Below are 21,157 nucleotides of genomic sequence, written 5' to 3' on the forward strand. Positions count from 1 at the left end.
TCATCAAGTCCAACACTGTATCCTCCCTTGACGTGCACACACGTTTGCAATTTACTGTACGCAAAGACGCATGCAAACACATCTCATCATCCAAAGCGACAAAAACTCGGACTATATCAAGAACTCCGCCTTATTCAATCAAAAGTAAAACATCAACAATCACATGTTTGACGTAGCCTGATAACATCATTAGAACTAAACAAGATACTAAAAAGGATTTCCAAATATTGCTTCCTTTCATATTCAGAATATTATATACATTAAAAGACAATTGACTAAAAACGTGCATTCATCTCCTTTACAGTCAACTCTAATAAAGGCATAACAGTGATTGATAAAAACCCCCAATATGCTTACTTGGAAAAAGAACCCCTTCCTCTAACGAAGCATTAACTCAAAACAACTGCTTGTGGACCATGGAGGAATATTTGGCTCAAAGAAGATCTTCTGCACTAACGTCTTTTAGAATTCCCACCAAAAGACACAAACAACATTATACCACCAGAAAAGATCAACAGCTGACCGCTTTCAGTTTTGTTTTTACATATTTTACTAAATTACTTCTTAATACTTTTCAAATGACTCTTCACTGAGATGTTCTCATTCTTCTAGTCACCACTTTGTGCAGTGATGAAGTAAACATGTAGCGTGGTGGACAAAGATTTTCTTCTCACAGTATTCTCCACGAACACACTTACACTTGCACATGCACTTATGCGTGCTCACAAACCTCGCTGCTTGCCCTCAGCCCTACTTTGCTTGAGAGGCTGATGTTTCCATTACAGAAATAAAAGCATGACGGCTAATCCAGTTACATGTTCCCTGGACGACACCCACACCCACATGTACAGACACACACACACACACACACACACACACAAATGCAAAAACCGCTCATACACAAGCAAGTACAAAGACATTAATGATGCAAGTGGACAAATACAAGCCGCATGAAGACTCAATCATGTGACTACCCATAGAGACACAAAGTTGTGTTTCCCAGGCATTTGGGGACCTCAGACTGATTTGTATTTCCTGGAGACTTATCCTAACGTAAACCCTAACATTAAACCAATTTACCCCTTAAAATGTAATGATTTACATTATGGGGACCTGCATTTTGTGGCCGTAAGGAGGAGTCCCCACAATAAGACTATTCAAACCAGTCTATGTCCCCACTGCATGGGTACAACCTGCAACCGTCACACACACACACACACACACACACACACACACACACACACACACACACACACACACACACACACACACACACATACACACACACACACACACACACAGATGCACAAGGGCATCTGATTGAATACGGACCCTCTGCTGTGAAAGAAGTCAAGCAGCGTTTTCTGGAGCTCTTGAAATAAACACTTAGCACTGGTAATTCATCTTTTTCTGTAAAAGCCACAAATCAGTGGAACACCCTGCCTGAAGTTGTCAAGAGCTGCAGCTCCATCAGCACTTTTACTAAAAACAATTAAAAAATCAGTACAAAGCTGCTCAGCACTGTACTCATTAAATTATTCTTATGGTCTTACTTACTTAAATGTGCTACTCTGCAGCTTTGCATCGTGTTTGCATTGTTTCTTGTGTGTTCTTTTCACCACTTACAATTTTGTATTATGTCTTTAACCCTGAACTGTTATTGTGTTTTCCTTGTTGTGACCTGTCGAGGCACTACAGATGCAAATCGTCTACAGCTGTGATCTAATACAGTGCATCACACCGTGACATTTATGTTTGAACCAGGGTTCGAAATAAGGGGAGTCTGGGGGGGTCCCGGACCCCCTATAAGTCATTAGGGACCCCCTATAAGAATTTATTTTTAGATTTTGGGGGGTCTCCGACAAATATTTTTAACAATAAAAATTATTGTGAAAAGGTCTTTAGTGACATTTTATATTCATAACAATAATTAATTTATTTCCTAGCGCGATTGGGCAACAATCAGGGCAGCTAATAGGATCACAGATTGTTGTTGTGGTCTATGGCGCAGACACGTAGGTTATTGTTGAACGCGGCAAAAGCGAAGCCTCACAAAAAGTGAAATCCCTCATGAAAATCCTGTAAGTGCTTTGATTATGTTTATATCTCCATAATAATTGCTTATTATAGTAAATATTTAAAGTTGGTGTTCCTATATCAAAAGTTGCATTAACTAACTTAGATACCCAGTGTGACATAATGATTAGAAGAGTGCGTTTGTCAATGTTTCTTGCTGTACGTGTATGAAGACAAACAACCCTCCAGCTAACAGCAGCACATTCACAAACATATTGCTGAAAATCTACAAAACGCATCACAAATCCATTGCAGCGTTCACGATTCTATAAGTGAGCACTACCATCACAACCACGTATGAAAACCTGTATTTAATAAAATATATTTAAAAAAAGATCGGAACGATCGGGATTCAAACCCTGTGGGTCAAAACATCCTAAAGCCAACAGGCCCACTGCTCTACACAGTGAGCTATGGAGATTTACAGGTTTTCTTGTGCAGATTTAGTTGATGATTTTAAACCGTGAAAAACATCCCAAAATATGTCAATATAATTTTGCCTGCAGTATATAGTGTAGCAAGGTAGTCTTCAGTATTTTTTATAGTTACATTTTAGGGGACCCCCCAAGAGTCCTAAGTCATTTCGAACCCTGGTTTGAACTACATGGTCCCTTGATGATGCACCGAGCCGAACCGCACTTACTTACTAATAACTTCATTGCCGAGTCGTGTACAAAACTTTACTTTCATTGTTCCTATTATGTCCTTTACATCTGCAGCATGCCTGCTGTACCACCACCTGCTCAGCACCAAACAAGCACCTGAGAGCCACAGATTTGTGGCTTTTACTGAGGAGACAGATATTTCCCACCAAAAACAGAGCCTGAAAATGTCTGTTTGAGTAGCTGTCTGATAGCAAAGAAGCAAGCCAATCCACTTTTCCATGTTAATAAAATGAAATGAAATGATAAAATGAAAAAAAATATGGAAAACAATAAAGGAAGGTGCATTTAGAATAAATTTGCAATTAATTGAGTTAACTATGACATGGATGTGATTAATCGTGATTAAATATTTTAATCATTTGACAGCACTAATTATAACAGTTACTGGTACCGGTGCACCCAAAAGCACGACTCAGACAACAATGGGGGAGACTGGTAGATTTTATCAATAGTTCAGGCAAGGTCAAAACCGGGACATCCGTCAGCAGGCAAACAATTTCAGAGGGGCAGGCAGGAGTCAGAGCTGGGATGGCAGTCAGGGAGGCAAACAAATCTGAAAATCAACTTAAAGAGTGTTCACAACTCGCTTCTGCTCATCACAAAAGATGTTTCAAGGGTCAACAAGTCTTTGGTGTCAAGAGTTTGCATCCAACATTAACAAATTGAAGTTGAATAGTTCATGAGTGTCGCAATTGCTGTGGATCCTTTTATTTAATTGTATTCACCCTTTTGTCTGATTTGTGCTTCGGTAACATCCGTCCAAACATGGCAATGCTCCGTCCCCCTGCTGAAGATACTCATGAAATACAAACTACTAATTTCAACCAACAGGGTTCTAACAAGTGTGATCCAATCCCTGGATGAGGTGAGTAACTTTGCCCAGTTGAAGCATGATTAGCATAAGTACATTCTACATATAGTTTGTGCAAACCTACATGTATTTTGGATAGATGTTCTTTTCCTTCAGGATGTCTTTTGAACCTTGTGAGTGAAATACTTCCATGCAGACTTATGAATGTGCACATAGATTGTGTCGTAGTTCATGGTAAGCAAGCTTTTTTTAAGACTCTGCACAAATCCATACGAGCACACACACACACACACACACACACACACACACACACACACACACACACACACACACACACACACACACACACACATCCTGGTCAAATGTTAATGCTTTATTAATTCATGGATTTAAATCTTACGGCGTTAAAATTTTTCAGCCATACACATGGGCAGAATACTGATTGTGAGTGAGTGGATGAAGTGAGGTGGAGGAAGGGAAGAAAAACACCAATGGTAACGACGGAGAGAGAGTGAGAGCGAGAGAGAGAGAGAAAGAGAGGGAGGGGGAATTAAAAAAAATCTGTACTTAAAAATAATAACCATGTCATGGCCTGATTGGTTTGGTTTTCTCATATTTAACTCAGTGGACTGGGAAATGAGAGAGTGACAGAGAGGAATGGAAACGGATTGAAAGAAGAAAAAATTAGACAAAGGACAGGGAATGAATAAAAGCGGGGACCAAAAAAAGAAAGGGGAACGGGAAGAAGAGAAACAGAAGAATAGGAAATCGAATATCGAAAGTTCAACTTAAAAATCTATTTTACACTATCAAACAAGATATAGTACATTGTGTAAATAAGGCAGTGAATGGTTGCTAGTTTTTTGCCACATTTGATAGAGCCTGGCTAACAGGCTTCCAGGTTTCCAGGCATGGCGAGTTGTGGATTTGTGAATTTGTGCCGCACGGAACCAGCATCGGATTTATCACCATTATTGGACTCAGGATGCATATTCCCTGGTAGAAAAACACCAGAATGGATACAGCATACCCAGGGATAGTATCTTAATTTTCTATTCATTGTTTTTTCATTTCAAAGGTGACGTCTACATTACCCACAATGCAACCATATTCCTAACAGTTCCTGCTGGGAGTAATCTTTGTGAAGGCTGAAATACATTTGTCTTGTGGATTTGTCTGCTAATTTGCTGTGTGCATATGGTTGATACATTTAAGGATCTCTTAACAAATTTCTGACCTTCTGAAAAAAAGACTTATTGCTTCAAGTTTTACTTTACAAGCTGCCTCCTCTGAACAGCAACAGGATGTTTTCTTATTCTCTTTTTCCGCTATCCTGCTTGTAGTGAAAATCTATGCTGGATGAGGTGTGAGCACTGTGGAGATACAATGACAAGATCCACTAAAAGTCCACAACAGAAAAAAAAAAATCTCTGGTTTTCCTCATTACACCATGCAGCCCTTAGCCAGACAAGAAGTAATGAGGAGCAGGACGGCCCGTCATCAGCCTAAATAGCTGCAATGGCAAAGCAAAGTCATGTCGCTTTCAGATGTCGACATTTGAAAACTCGCTGAGAAAATGGTGAGCTTCCCTTTGGGAAAAGTTATTCACAATTAAACTTAAACTTCTCTGAATTAGACATGGCCCTGGTCGTCACTAAAAATACTATTCCCTTCAATTGATTTTTATTACTCCAGGTAATAACTTTCAAGGGTGTATTGCAATACCCTTTGTTGCATGTTATAATGTGATCTTATCTATAATTCACAATAAAATGATCTATCTTCCTCAATAAGCACTGTGGCTTAAACTGATTTGAAAAGCTCCAGGTTCCACAAAAAAATGGTTATAGCTGAAAAAACTATGACATGAACTTTGATTTCATGCATCTAGTGCTGGTGTATGGGTCTCTAAACTCTGATTTCATGCCCCCAGGAGGCTCTCAGGCATTTAATGATCTGCCGAGAAAAGACAGACGATTTCATACAAATTTAAGAATATAAAACCTATAATACCTGGAGGAGAGTTTCGGGCATGAGTGTTTATTGACCTAACATCTGACAGCGGTGGGAATCTTTTTAATGAGGAATAATTTCACAATAAAAAAACACTTTTTATTGGTAAAATAAAGACATAGTAAAGGCATTTGTCCCTGTAAATGTGAGGGTACTGGCATGTCATTGTATAAGTACATTTGGTACATACATAGGCTTGTATGCTGTATCCGCCCAGATTTAAATTTCATTTCTGCTCCACACAGACACTAGGATATAATGATTTAAAAGCTCAGCTCCTCGTGGGTACTGTAGTTTTTAACCAACAAATTAGTCAAACATTAGTGACTAGAGCATTTATTTTCCACTGTTTTAAGACACAGATTAATACACATTTGGTGGTTTGGATTGCCAAATGAACGGATAACCTGATGCACTCAATCAGAGCATTTGTTTTGTAAATTCGACGTAGTTTTTAGATTCTTCAGCACGTCAGTTTGCTGTCTGTCACCATTGTGTTTGTTTGGTTCCTCCCGAAGAAGTCCGTTCTTCATTTAGTAACACAGCTTCATTTCAGTCCTCTCGCAGCAGAAGTGAATTTAAGTGAAGCTGACTACCCGCCGTCTTATCAAACAGAGATGTTATACATAAGGTAAATCTGTCAGCAATAACAGTCTATGTGTTACACCACATGACCCCAGACCTCAGGGCAGAGGGAGCGTGTTGTGAACTGCATCAACATGTTGCCATCACTCCACTAGGCATGAATTTACAACTGATTAAAAAAACCTTACTGGTAAAAAACAGTGTTGCAGCTTGAAAATATTTGTCCTCTTTGCTTCACCAACCTCTGACCTGTCATTCCACATCCTCTATTTTCCCTCCCTTCCTAGTTCCTCCCTCGTTATTTCCAAATATTGGGGGAACCGGATTAAATTTCATTACTATTTACATTTATAACTGAAGAATACATGAAAACAATCCTTTACAACTATATTTTCAACAGTGCACTGTATTGACAAACATTGTGGATTTCAAAATCACATCCACACATAGACTCTGGAACCAAACAAATGGTGTATTTACTCTACCTGTTGGTGCTGTTACACAAAGCCTCTTCCCCAGTTCAAAGTCATTTTCTTCACATTCACAGGTAAGTGGAATATGACTGAAGGACCCACAATTTGTGGGGCAAATGTTTATTTCACCGATGACTTGAATAATCAAACACATAAATTGTTAATTACAAATGAATGTTTTTATATAAATTAGGTCATGATTTAAGTTGTATTCGAACATTATTAGTTACTGAGTCCCTGCAATGAGTTTCCTTTTTCTCTTCTCTCTTTTTCCACAAAGTCAATTTCCTGCATTTAATCCAGTTTTGACACCAATTGGGAATTTTCCTTTTGGATTTTCAGAGGCGACAGTGCTTTCAGTCATGATGAGGAGCTCTGTGTTGTTCTTCCTGGTTGTCAGCTTTGCCATGTTTGGATTTGGTAAGAAAAAAGGGGTTGAAGAAGGAATCAGAATTGCTTTTGCTCGCTCTTTTTTTCCGCTCCTGAAAAGCGCAGCCAAGTGGGGCTAAGTCAGAGAGATTATATGTTTCGCAAAGAGAAAACATATCAGCCTGAGGGGACATTTTGGCACATCAGCATCAGCTGGCTTGTTCTGCTCCCTTGTCATGCGCCTGCAGTTCACACAGTGTACAGAGTCAGTGATGACTATTTATTCATCATATTTCTGTTTCTGTTATGTTTCAGGACATGCACTTTGCTCCGTGCACAGTTGTGGTTTTCTTGACAACATAGTTATACAAAATACAACTTCTCAGGGGCATGTTTTGATGAGGATTCAACAAACTCCTGGATGATATTCGTCAAAACTTTCAGAGACTGGCATCATTTAACTTGATAATAATTTCCGCAAACGTGGAGTCAAATGTACAGGCGTTTTGTCGGTGTCTTCTTTGTTGTGCAACAGTTATTCACTTTCAAGATGGAATCAATTAACATTTTACTTCATAAAATCATACAAGTTGATCAACCAGAACAAAAATATATCACAAAACGGTGTAAAGATCACAGAAGCAAATGCATCCAATATCTGACATTGATAAATACTTGATGTGAAATGCCCTTATATTCCCTGTGGTGGTAAGAATGGTATATGTGTTCTCCCTTCATGAACATGACCTTGTATGAGGGAGAACCTACTGTCCCACTTGAGACTGAACAGCTCTGTCTGGTTTGCGCAGGCCTCTCGCTGCAGTGTTACTCCTGTCCTGATGGCCCCTCCCACAGCTGCGAGGTCAAACAGGAGTGTAACCAGGGTGACGACAGCTGCCTCAAACTCACCAGTGGAGGTAAGCATTGTTCAGGAATGAAATATATATATATAGATTAATAAATCTCTGGAACTTGCTACCAGATCTCATCAACTTCACCAGAGGACAGATTTTGCTCTGTTGTCATGAAAGTCCTTATAATAAAAAAGGTAACATGTTTGTGGGTATCAAAATCGCTGATTCTCATTGAGAGATCTTCTATGTTTAAAATATTTAATGTATTATTTAATTTTTGTTTTTTTATCTTGAGGAAAATGCTTTCTTTGAAATGGTCTTGTCTGCAATTGTCCTTGAAATGCACAGTGCAGTTGTAGGTTTATGTTATAATGAATATAATGCTCATAAGACTAAATCTGTTTCTTTCCCCCCTCAGGAAATACCTACACTCAATGCATACGGTACGCAGACTGTGACTTTATGAATCTGGCTGTCAGATATTCCCTCCCTGACTTCGAGTTCAACTGCTGTAACACACAACTCTGCAATGGCCAAGAAAAAAGTGCCTTTCAGAAATTTAAGGATTTCTTTGGTTGACAAATATAATCTAAAATCTCAAAAAAATTTCAAACAAAAAATGGTGGTGCCACTGAAAGTGGATAAACAATAAAGTCTTGAATAAAATATATTGATGAAAATGAATAGTCTTTCTCTGATCTGAAGTTCTGATGCTGAGGTCAGCGTAGCCTCATTGAAACACATTTGACTGATCTCATGCCAGGACACACATAAATAAACTCAAGGGTCTTCTGGTCCAGTCCTGTCTACATCTGATTAGTGTATTTCTATGACAGTTCATTGACAGATCGTTTATTCATTCATTTTACAGTTAGTAACATTCATTTAAATGCTGCACTTGGTGATATTCAGCACTTATTCCCGAAAATCGGAAGCAAGCTTGCTCTGAATGTGATAAGAGGTGGAAATAATGCCACAACTCTTATGTTAAGGTGCAATTAGACATTGTGCAGCTCTTCAAACGTTTAGACCAAATTGATCAACATCAGCACAACAATAGTGGCAAAGTATACAAAGCCTATGACAATTTGGTATTCAAAATGCCAATAAAATGTGTACATTTTCAATCATGGTAGAAAGGACTCAGTGAGAAAATACTGTGAAAGCGACGGGACAGACCCAGCAAACAGAGAATTGAAATTGGTGAAGCATGAGAAAAGCCTGGAAACATTAGGAGATCATTAGAGTCCAAAGTTGCACGAGTGTCTGCTGCCGCCCTTGAACATGACTACAATTCATTTTCCAAACAAGCTGCTGTATTCCCCCTCAGCCGATCATAGAATGATGTGAGGGTTTTTGTAGCAGTGTGTGAGAACAATTCCTTAATATGTTAACTTTAATCAAAAGAACAGCATCTGGGACCTGAAACTATTTTTGTGTGCGTGGGTATATGCGTGTTCTTCTATGCTCAGCATGTCCTGACATAAGACAAAATGAGACTCGACACAAAACTGATTTTTTAAAGTTGGAAACTCTTGGCATTTTAGGGAATTATTCTAAGTGAATGTGCCTCAAAGCAACTGATGCTATTTAACACAAAATGTGTGTGTGTGTGTGTGTGTGTGTGTGTGTGTGTGTAGGCATGCAACAATTTGGCCCAGGTGGCTAGATAATTAAAAACATTTCTCACACTTGAATTTACATTGAAATCTCAATGATAACATCTGGCTGAGCACAGGAGAAAAGACCAGGTGTGTGTCTACGTGTGTGTGACTGAAAAATAGCAACTAATATGAGCTGGGTAGGGTTGAATATGTGATCTTTTGGTCATGTTATTAGAATATAACAAAGATGATGAAGGATAAATGCACGTAATATGCTTGCCTACATTTGCACTTGCACCCACGTGCACGTGGAGAATACCCCCAAAACACGACACACCCATGAAAAACAATGCTGCATGCTGTCACTAGTGGTCAAAAACTCCCCATGGTACCTTTTAAACTGTGGTGCGTTAAGCTCTTGAGCCCACTGTAACTTTTCCACCAAAAGAAACCGAGTAGAAGTGGAGATCGCTCATGCGATGGGATCACACTAATTGCCAACACTGAAATCGGCCAAGGGGTTGCAAAGCTCCCTTGACTGGACCACCCCCATCTTTGAACGCCAACTTAAATCCAACCTCAACTACACACTTCCCTGACTGCATCTTACATGGCTGTGATGTTGAGCAGGGACAGAATCTGATCTCAGACTCACAACTGGAGAACAACAGAGTTTCTGCTGAAATGTGTCAATGATCAACAGTTTCTTTTAAGTCAGTGGCTTGTTGGTTTATTTGCTTGACACGACTGCTCGTCTGTGATCAAAACCGTCTTGAAGAATACATTTCAGAGGCAATGATGGAAGAGGGAAACACTGATGTCTCAGCCTGTCTGATCAGCCTGTAAGAGAGGCAGGGGGGACGAAAGCTTCCTGCTTCAGAGTCGAGTGTGTTTCACAGAGAAGCCAGCAGCGTGACACGGAGTCAAAAGACTCAGCACTGAAATATACACAGAGCTGGATTCAAAGCCTGAAGCAGCACGTAAGTGTTGTTGCTGAGCTCCACAAACAGCAACCACAATATGAGTATCAGCTGCTTTTTGAGAGGTAGAAGCCTGGTTTTAATTAACAGCAAATGTTGTTGAAACTAGTAGATGTCATTTTTGAGACGTCTCCTTGTTGATGCACGCGTGATGCCTCAGGAGCTTCCGGCTTTTGCCACATCTCTGCCCTTTTGGTTTTCTTCATCACAGTCATGAAGACCTAAGGCAATTGTTTGTGAACATCAAAAATGTTCACTCTCTTGAGGGAAATAAATAACCGTCCTCCCACAATTGACAGTTTTTGTGAACAAAGCTCCCTGTTTAATTTTTCTTGTGGCAGCACTTCCTGCATTTCTTCTTTTATTTATTCCAAGTACTGTCTAAAACTGCATGTTCTTTGTGGTTCAATATAACATTAAAATCATTTTTTAAGTTTTCAGTTAAGTTTTCTTTTTTTTGAAACGTCATGATTAATTAAAATCTGTTATTTGAATATAATTTACAGGGAACGTTAAATAAAATACAAATATTGCAAGTGGGTTTAGAGGGCTCATTGACTTGGAGAGTAAGATGAGGTTGTCCCTCTTGGGATGTAAATATAGAACTGCAGCCCGGAGTTATTTAGCTTAGATTATAGATTAGCATTATAACTAGTTGTAGAGAGTCAAACAACTAGCCTGGTTAACTGAAAAGTTCTGCATGAGGCAACTATAAGGAGATGTACTGACTGATTGTATTCTTATTGCAGGGGGAAACATTTGCAAGGTTTTGTTGTTTCCAGCGAAAGGTGCAAAACAATCGAGGTAGGTTGATATGTGTACATTTTAAAGCTCATCACATGCACCACCATATAGGCAGAATACTCAGAGACATGTTCATAGACCGTTTTCACAATCATGTACGGTGGAAATGCACAAGAGATATGTATGCTTGCCAGTATTTGTTAATTTAATCCTTCTCTTACCACCGGTTGCTGCCTTTATTATCAAGAATGCACACTCTTCTCCCCCTGTTGCTGTTACAGAGCATAGGATCGCCATGGAAACCAGAGCTGTGGAGGGCTTTGTATGGTTTTTTCTCCAGTTTTTAAATATAATCTCCTCTAATCCTGGACCAATTAGTTTCAGACCAGGGCAGAGAGGAGGAACATCTCTCTCTCTCTCTCTCTCTCTCTCTCATCTCCCTTATTTATTTTATTTTTGTCTTCTTTTCTCCAATACTGTCTCTCCCTCTCTCTGTCCAGCTAAATCTATTTTTTTCTTCTTCTCTGCCAATATTTTTGCTTTAGGCGCAACAACTGCTGCACATAAACACGCAGACATGAACATTCATACACCAGATCATCCCACATCAATTTGCTTCCTATTAATCCAATTACCTCTGAAAAATTGTTTATTTTCCTTGTCCTTCTGTTTTTCATTTCCTCTTTTTTGTCCTTTCTTGATTTCTTGGTCCAGTACTAGTACTGTAGATTTATTTTAAATAACATTTTATAATCACAGCTGATTTCCCTTTCAAGCCAACAATCCACACACAATACATTCCTCAAAGCCAATTTTCCATCATTTAGATTTAATGCCGGTCAACCACTGACTGATCAGCCAGTGCAGCTCTCAGAGCCCTATCCGGCTTGTACTATGCAAACATATCAGTTAGTTACAAAAGATACAGTGCGCTCGCAAACTCGTGTCATCTCTTCTTACTGTTTGTCAGTATTCCAGCAACAGTTTGCAAATTAGTTTCTGAAGTGTTTTATTTTTTGGGACCAGTTTACTCTATTGAACCAAATATTATGTCATTGCCCAAATACATTACATAAACCAATAAATCAATATTTTTCTGCCTACATCAATCTCACATCACTGTTCAAAGTTCAGGGTTTCGTGTCTTTGTGGGTGTGTGTCAACCCCAGAGGTATAATCTCTTCCCATTGTACTCCTGCTGTGCTTCTTTTGCTCCACGATCTGAGCGTCTACCCCGGAATGGGGTACAGTGTGTGTGTGTGTGTGTGTGTGTGTGTGTGTGTGTGTGTGTGATTTGTGTCCTCCCAGTGTGTGCACGCTGCAGATACCCTGGAGGCAAACACCCAGTGGGATATCTGACGCACACATGCCTGAGGGCCTCCAATAGAGCAAAGAGTAAAAGACAAAGACAAAATGGGTTTTTGGTAAACCAAGCAAATTGATCTGTGGTGAGAGTGAAAAACGGAGATAGATTTATTATTAGAATTTTTGTTGGTAGTGCAGATGTAATACCAGAGGTGTGGACTCGAGTCATGTGACTTGGACTCGAGTCAGACTCGAGTCATGAATTTGATGACTTGAGACTCGACTCGACAAAACGTACAAAGACTTGCAACTCGACTTGGACTTGAACACCGATGACTCGTGACTTGACTTGGACTCGAGCCCTTTGACTCGAGAAGACTTGCTACTTCCCATGAAAACTGGGGGAAAACATTTTCACACCACCGCGCCGCTCTGTTTATCTGCATTTGTCAAAAAAATGTGCGCCACCTGTATGCAGAGAGCGCGCGCTGCCTGCACGACATCCAATCACTGCAGTCCATTTGACCGTATCAACGAGACAGCTCGTTCATGGTTACAAAAATCGGGATTTTTGAACCCGGATTCAGACTCCGATGGAAATCCTCGCCAACATTATGTCAACGTCCGTTTTAAAGTAGTGTAATGAGCTGAGTTAAAGTTATTAGTTAATCAGTTATGCAGATGTTGCATGTGTTCACGTTATGCTCTGTTACCAGCTGTAGTTACGCGAGACAACCCGAGTTTTGGGGGGCCGTGTATGCGGAAGTGTTCGTTCGGCGTGGTGACGGCCAACAGTGACCGAAGTTGAGTTGTTTTATATAAATAAATGCAGCGGAGTTGCAAGCCAGTCATCGCCTCCTTATTTACGCTGCAGCATTGGGGTGAGCGTTACAGTACTATAACACAGTCACAGTCCATCCACCATTACCCTTCCCATTGTAGTCTAGGTCTGTGAGGCAGCGCACCATCACCCAGGGTTCCCCGTCCCCACTATAATAAAATGACTCGAAATGACTCGAAACTAAAATGGTACGACTTGTGACTCGACTTGAGACTTGTTGGCTTTGACTTGTGACTCGACTTGGGACTTGCTTCGTCTTTGACTCGACTTGACTCGGGACTCGAGGGCAATGACTTGAGACTTGCTTGTGACTTGCCTAACAGTGACTTGTTCCCACCTCTGTGTAATACTATTGATACTAGCAATAGAAGATGAGGAAGGACTGTTTCACGGTATCTGGTGATATACCTGATTAAAATAAAATAACCTTTACCACCATCATCCAGGGATTTAATAACGTTTTTCTATAATAATTCATATTTCATTTTATAATTGTTTTAGGTAACATGGTTCATATACATTTGAACTCTCTTTTTCTGTCTCTCTTTCTCTGCCTCTGTGTCTTTTTCTACTTCTCTGACACACAGACCAATTTCCTCTTTGCCTTACTGATAGCTAATGACCACTCAAGCGTGCAAGACCAAAAGAGCCGGGGTCAAAGGTGAGAAGAGGCCGTACCACGCCGCTTGAGTGTGTGAGTGCTGAGATGAGTTTCCCTCACTGTGAACAACTGTTTTAAAACCTACTTTAGATTCAGAGAGAACATCAGGGTGCCTTCCGACACACCCGACAGCGTCATCAGCACCGAACTCAGAGCAGCTCTCATGTTGGTGCCTTGCTGGAGCCCGACCAACTGAACCGTGTCCTGTTTGTTGGTGAAACTGTAGCCAGATGATGTCAAACACATGATCACGAGCTTTGTGGAATGAAAAGAGATGGCGTAACAACCTACAACCGTAATAACTAAGATTAGGTCTGTATCAGTTGTTATTCCGGTATCTACTTACTGTTTTCTGTATTGGCTTTTCTTTAATCACATGAATTTATTGAATGCCCTTTAAAACAAGAACAAAACCAAAGCAGCATTGAATCGAGGTCTCCAAATACATCCGAGACTCTTGATTTCATGACAACAAAGGAAAGGAGTGGTGATGCGCTGCAGTGGCCAAACCCCACACAAACACACACTAACACGCACACTCATGGAAACACACATTCCCACCAGACTCCAGTCCCCATATGGACACTCTCCAGGGGAAAAAAAGCTATCAGGGAGGCGTGTATGTGTATTTTACGACGTGTGTGTGTGTTTGTGTGTGTGTGAGCAGAGGAGAGAGGCCAGTGCACCAGTCTGGAAATAGGGGACACATTAATCTTATTTGTCATAACCTGTCCCAAGAGACTCTTGGACCCACCCACCCACCCACGCGCACACACACACACACACATAAAACACACACACACATATGCACTGACCCCCTCCTGTGTGCTATCGGTATCTACAATGGACAGAGAGAGAGTGAGGCTAATTACATGTGAGAGTTAAGACAGTGGAAACAAGACAAAGCCCGTTCGGCTGCTCCTGCTCTGCGGGTCTGTGTGTGTGTGTGTGAGTGTGCATGCGTGCTTGGTTTTATATATAATAAATTACTTTTTCACCTGTGTGTGTGTGCGTGGTGTGCTTGGTCTTATATATAATAATTTACTTTTTGACCTGTCTGTGTGCGTGTGATTGTGTGTGTGTGTGTGTGTGTGTGTGTGTGTATGGGCAGGACAAAGGGACATTATACTTTTTTCCCTCCCTTTGTCATGGTTAAAGAAATACAAGAAACCCCTCAGAAAAAAAGGAGACGGAGATGGTTAGAAATGATTCTGATGCACTATCAGAGAGAACATTTAATTAAATGAATTAGAAAAAACATTTTTGTGCCTATAAAAACAAATTAAAAAAATGATATTCATTGCATTTCATCTGTATTCAAGTGGATTAGATTAGAAATGTGCCTGTCTGACATAACTCCAGTTATTGTATTTCTTACCAGACTTTGAGGTCCCCAGTCCGTCCTTTCTTGTAGTACTACCTGTTCCTCTAGAGGTGATGGTGAGTCCCTCCAGCTGCCCTTAGTCCAGAGAAGGAAGAAGTAGAGCTGCTCAGGGATTTTCATTAGTACATCAGTGGTCTGTTATATGATTTTTATTAGATTAAATCCAAAGTAATAGAAACTATCTTCCCCCAGATAGCAGTTAGTTCAAATTCAATGAGTGCAAACCCCAGCAGCGATCATCTGAACCATAGATGTATAAAAAAAGTGAATAAAGTTGCTCAGTGGTAAATTAATCAGAACACGCTTGACTTTAGAGGAAAGCTTTCTGATAGATATTCCCATATCTTCTGCATTATAGGGCTCACATAAACTCTGTAAGGAAAAAAAATAACCTCAGTTATTTGCACATTTTACAACATGTAGGACCCATTGGTTTAACACAAGGATACAATGTTGCACTGGGTAGTAAAATCACCAAATAAATAGCCACTGAGTTACAGACATTTCTTGGTCAAAGTAAGGAAGTAAAGCATTTTTGGGCCTAACTGCACAAGTAAATTACTTGGAAATAATAATGTAACCGTTTGGCCACAACGTGACGTTTCCTTGAGGCTTGGCTCTAGGGCTCCACCCCGGACTGCTACCAACTGACTCCAAGAGCTGCTAAGTGTTCACCTATGGGCTGACGCCACATGCAGAGATTACAGGACAGCAGTGTTATTTTGTCTTTAAGATCTGGTCTCAAAGTTTTTTTATCGTATGGCATCAATCTGGAATTTTGTTTGTTTAGGGATCAGAGCAGTGACTTGCTGTACACAAGCTGTCTGTCATAATACAAAGTGATTACTCATCTCACGAGCCTGACATTAAACCAGTCAATGTGAGACACGAGGCCAGAAGAGAGTGAGACAGCTGGAGAAACATTGACAGCTTTGGCGGGATCCGTACAAATAAACCCTGGTGACAACCAAAATTTGCATTTGTAGCATAATGATACTTTCACATCTAGTTTGTAACCAGAAAATTAGCATGTAGCTGAACGCCTGCAGAACTGGAACAAAAGGATTCATAAAATGAGGAATTTGAACATACTGTGAGGACCACAAAGGGTTTTGGTTATCGAATACTCAGATATCTCAATCTGGCAATAATTGAACAAACTGTGAGAAAGAGGAAGGAAATAAAAAAAAAAATCTTTAATTGCAGCTGTAGGAGATGAAGCATTTCTGGCATGAACATTTCACTTGGAAATTTTGACACTGTCAAAAACGTAACAAAGAAGCAGTGTTACCTCTTGACATCTGTCTTTATCGCTTTATGATTGTCTTCCTTCTCTCTCTATTTGCCTCAGTCCCCCTCTGTTTCCTTGTCTCCTCCCATCTCTCTCCTTTTTCTAACTGCCACCTCCCGCTTTTGATCCCTTTCTGTTTTTTCCTTCCTTCAGGCCAAACCCCAGCTGCAGATTCCTCTCTGTTTAGTTATTTTCAATTAGACTTGCTAGTGTGTGTTCATGTGTGTGTATGTCTATGCGTGGCACCTGAGGAAAAGGAGCCGTGGTGAATTCTATTAAGAACGCTCATTTTCCAACACTCAAAACGCAGCAAGTGTCCGCCCACTCTTCTTCTTTTCTCTTCTCTTCTCTGACTCACTCCATTAGGGCAGATGAGAGCATTAGTGGTGACAGCTGATTGCATTATAGGTGATATCATCGCATGTGCACATTGGCACAGAATCATTTTTCTGCAGCATGTTTCCGTCCATTTGTATCTTGAGCTCTGCTATATATGTGAATCTGACCATGCATGTGTGTCAATGGAAATGTGTTGTGCAGGGAGTCGATTAAACATGAAGAACAACAAAATTAATTGGTGACAGAAATCTAAAACATATCGACGTGGAGAATATTTATATATATATCATCATTGAGTTATAGCTTGTGCTGCAGCCCAACAATAATCTTTCTTTCGGATGTACAAAATGGTGCAAGTGGAGAAAACTTATGAATCTCCGATCTGTGTTTTCTGGTGAGCCATCCATCATCAACATGAGTATGTCAGCCACACCCTGTGCACCATTGGACGGGTAAAGATTTAAACTATAAATAAGTATATTGTTGCACACAATTTTTTTCATATACACATGTAGAAGATTTGCTTTTGGTATCTTCGCTTAATTATTTGAAGTGTTTGGTGCAAAGCAATCTCGCTCTTGAGGATGTTCAGACTGTATGACACCAGATTTTTTTTTATTGCAGATAAGATGGTGTGTGTGTGTGTGTGTGTGTGTGTAGTCTATAAGACAGCCTGGGGGTTAATTAGAGAATAGTAAACAGAACACATGTGGCAGCTTAATATCCCCTCTGCCTTACAGCTTATTTCACACCCCACCCGCTCTGTTGCTTACTCCCTGTTGTGTGTGTGTGTGTGTGTCTGTGTAGGGGGTGTATCTGTATGGTCGGGTCATGGGCGTTCCCCCACCACCTATCCCAGAGGCACTTCCCCTCCTCTGCACCCACCCACACACAGCCGTGGTGGTGCTGGTGCAGGTGTGTGTGTGGTGTCGAGGTAATTTAAACCAGATGAGGTGCTGTCTTTCAGCCTGTGGCCCCGTCACTTCATCAATATCCAAGAGATGGACGGATGGTGGAATGAGGAGATGGATGGATTGGTGAAGGAGAAGAAAGGGCAGGAGGATCAGCTCACAAAAAACTCACAAAATGGAAAGAGGACAGATTGGAGTATCTATCCATCCATCCATCTATCCATGTAAAGAAACAAAGGCTGAGGGTTAGATAGGATCTATGGATAGGAAACAAAGTCTTGGATTTAAAAAAATATGATATTAAAGTCATGTTGGTCTTGCATATCCTTTGGTGGGTTATTGATGGTTTGCTGCAAATGACAGCAGATTGTACTCAACACTAGTCATGTATTATAACTGACATAATATGTGGCAATAAATGGCTTCTGATTCTAAAGGGAAGCTGTTCAAACAATTAAAATGTGTACATATCCATCATTGCCTCATATTGTAAAAGATCAAAGGCTGAACCTGTTGTTATTTACGATGTATATGTCGTCTTTAGCTCACGTGGCAAAAAGCGAAAAATCACACTCAAACATTTCAACTGAAATTTGACATATTCAATATTAGCAATTCATTATAGATGATTATACAATTTCTCTGTCAGTACGACATACAGATTCAGAGTCCGGTCAAGTGAAAAACTTCCCTGACAGAAAAAGCTCCTTCGACTGTAAGTGCGAGTGTTTGTCGGCACTGAAGGAGGCCATAACATTCACCCAACCATCGCACACTTACTCTCTGCTGCGTCTGTTCATTGTCAAACGATTGTCTGTTTATGATGCCTCTCGTTTCCTAATTATAACCACAAATTTCATAGGAGGTCCGCTTGCCGCATTTACGCTTGACGACAGGGTGCTTTCTCCCCCGAGCGTCGTAGTCTGAACTTCGGCAGTTTTTCCAGCGTGAACCAGCGACCGAGCAACAAAAGACCAATCTGTTAGACCAATAAATGAGCAGTCAGGTGTGTGTGTGTCTCTCTGTGTGTGTGTGTTCCCGACCAGTAAATGAACACTCTCTCTATCTCTCATCTATCAAAGGCTTGACACCAGGAGCAGCTGTGAAAGGACACACACACACACACACACTCTCTCCACTACTTTAGCAATTTGGGATAATTAGCCTAGTATACAATGTCCCCCTGTGGTCCCCAGGGGTCCTTTGGGCTGTGTGTGTGTTTCTGTGTGTGTCTGGTAAGGATCAGCTGTGTTAAGCGTCCCGTGACATCTAAACTACTAATTCATTGCTACATTAACGGCATTGATTAACATACGGCTACAGACACACACACCCATGCACACGTGCACACACACACATCTGGGGAAGCCCTCGTGACGCCCTGAGCTGTTGTTTCTCTTGTAGCCTGCAACTGGGTTTTGTGGGTTGATATGTCACAACACAACAGACGCAAACAGCACAAAAACATACACTCATGTTATGGAGCCAAATCCAGGTCAAAAGTTTTGTTCATTTGAAAAACAAATGTTTTGTTGTTGAACATTGAAAAATACAACAATGTATTAATAAAATAAAAATAAGTTTTCAATCTTCACTTAAATATCTTTTTTGATATTCACTGTATTATATTTTTCGGTTGCAGCGTTGATATTTTCAGACTCGGGGCATTAACTGGGACACGCCCCTCCCAGTTAATGCCCCGCCGCTTCACACCACTTCCGGGTCAAAAGTCTGTGAAAAAAAGAGATCCGAACGCAAAAAAAAGATCTCAATGTGAAAATATGAGTTTTGAATCTGAAAATATAAAATTTGCTTCTGAAATGAATGGAAGCACAAAGTGGCTTAATAATTGAAATATTGTATTAAAGTAAATGTATTTATTTACAACATGTACAGCAGGTGAGAAGTGAAGTTTAGAGGCACTCTGTCCTCAAAGGAGACACTTAAGTGTCACGGAAACTGAAAGCTGTCCTCCTGTTTGTATTTGTGTGTCGTTGTTGTGGCTGCAGACAAGCAGCAGATCGTGATTGGAGAGCAGATGAGAGCAAAAAACATCTGTGTGTGTTTCGTTTTCAGAGGCCAGTGACCAGAGAACGAACACACACACACAAGATGGAAAGATAATGATGTATAACTGTCTCTCTCACTGCTGAGCCTCAGTGTCCCACTGTGACAAGAGCCAGGTGCTGGTGGGAAAGCAGGAGAAACAGAGAGAACAACACAGAGAAAGAGAGAAATCAATAACATCTTGATTGGAGATGATTGCAGTCCTCATTCCCCCTCTTCCTGTGTATAAATCTAAGTGTGTGCATGATATTCTTTTGTCAACATGATCTCTTCTTGTCTGTAGATTTACAATCTGACCAATCCCACACACACACACACACACACACACACACACACACACACACACACACATACACACAAAAACATGTATAACCCTGAACATGCACCATACACATGTGGAAACAAATATGTATTGATAAAGAAGTTTACCCTTGTTGCTACAAGGCACCATTGTGAAATGTCCAAGAGGCGTCGGTGTGGCTCCTCTTGATTTTGTTGTGCCTGCTGACCCACACCTGGGTTAGCATGAAGCATCTCCAGACGTTGTGTAATAACTGAACAACAAATGGGGAGCACATAACACTGTAACCATGTTTTACATCTCGTACATTTCTGTGCTGTTTAAGAGTTTTACATCTAAATCTAAAAAGCATGTGTACTGGATGAGTGTATTAATCTCGTGGTCACTCTCTGACCGGATTGCTTTGTCCACAGCCTTTTGAGAATAAGAGAAATGGAGAACGAAGACCATTGTTGCTTCTATTGACCAAACCATAAATCAACTATTTGCATTTCCTTCTCGTCTTCTTTCTTTTCTTTCTCTCCTCTTTATTGCTGCTGCTCCATCTCTCTGTCTAAGCTTATCTTCTCTCCTACTCTTTCTTTGACTCTCTCTGTCTCTCAAAGGCAAGCCGAGACAGAGAAAAAAAGATATCTGACAATGATGGAGGTAAAGATGGAGCGAGGGCGGTAAACACAGATAGACTGACTGAAAAATAAGAGATAGGAAGACATGTCTGTGATCTCTGTGTGAAGCTGATCCCCGTTTGGCCCAATTCCTCATCTCTACACCTCTGCGTCCCTTTCACCTCAGGTTGGTTGCTTTTTTTTATTTCATCACACTTCCTGCTATATGCTGATTAATTTGTGAACTGCCAATTGCAACTTAGAACTTCATTTCTCTA

At 40.5% G+C, this 21,157-nt stretch overlaps 1 protein-coding gene across 1 annotated transcript; it reads left to right on the plus strand.

Annotated features, from left to right (window-relative positions):
• The first annotated feature begins 6,567 nt into the window (after positions 1-6,567).
• On the plus strand, positions 6,568-8,512 carry LOC119219719 (CD59 glycoprotein-like). Its single transcript, XM_037475093.2, has 4 exons — positions 6,568-6,697; positions 6,966-7,043; positions 7,802-7,909; positions 8,265-8,512. The coding sequence occupies exons 2-4, from the start codon at positions 6,986-6,988 to the stop codon at positions 8,423-8,425; spliced, it is 327 nt and encodes a 108-aa protein (XP_037330990.1). The 5' UTR covers positions 6,568-6,697; positions 6,966-6,985; the 3' UTR covers positions 8,426-8,512.
• The last annotated feature ends 12,645 nt before the right edge of the window (positions 8,513-21,157 follow it).

Source organism: Pungitius pungitius, chromosome 17 (genome assembly GCF_949316345.1).
Source record: "Pungitius pungitius chromosome 17, fPunPun2.1, whole genome shotgun sequence".
In the NCBI taxonomy this organism is placed as follows: domain Eukaryota; kingdom Metazoa; phylum Chordata; class Actinopteri; order Perciformes; family Gasterosteidae; genus Pungitius; species Pungitius pungitius.

What these genes read in the sequence shown, in the direction of transcription:
- LOC119219719 (XM_037475093.2), top strand. Translation starts at nt 6,986, where the DNA reads ATGATGAGGAGCTCTGTGTTGTTCTTCCTGGTTGTCAGCTTTGCCATG. An exon ending in CTTTGCCATGTTTGGATTTG is followed by an intron (nt 7,044 to 7,801) that starts GTAAGAAAAAAG and finishes TGGTTTGCGCAG; the next exon opens with GCCTCTCGCTGCAGTGTTAC. An exon ending in CCTCAAACTCACCAGTGGAG is followed by an intron (nt 7,910 to 8,264) that starts GTAAGCATTGTT and finishes TTCCCCCCTCAG; the next exon opens with GAAATACCTACACTCAATGC.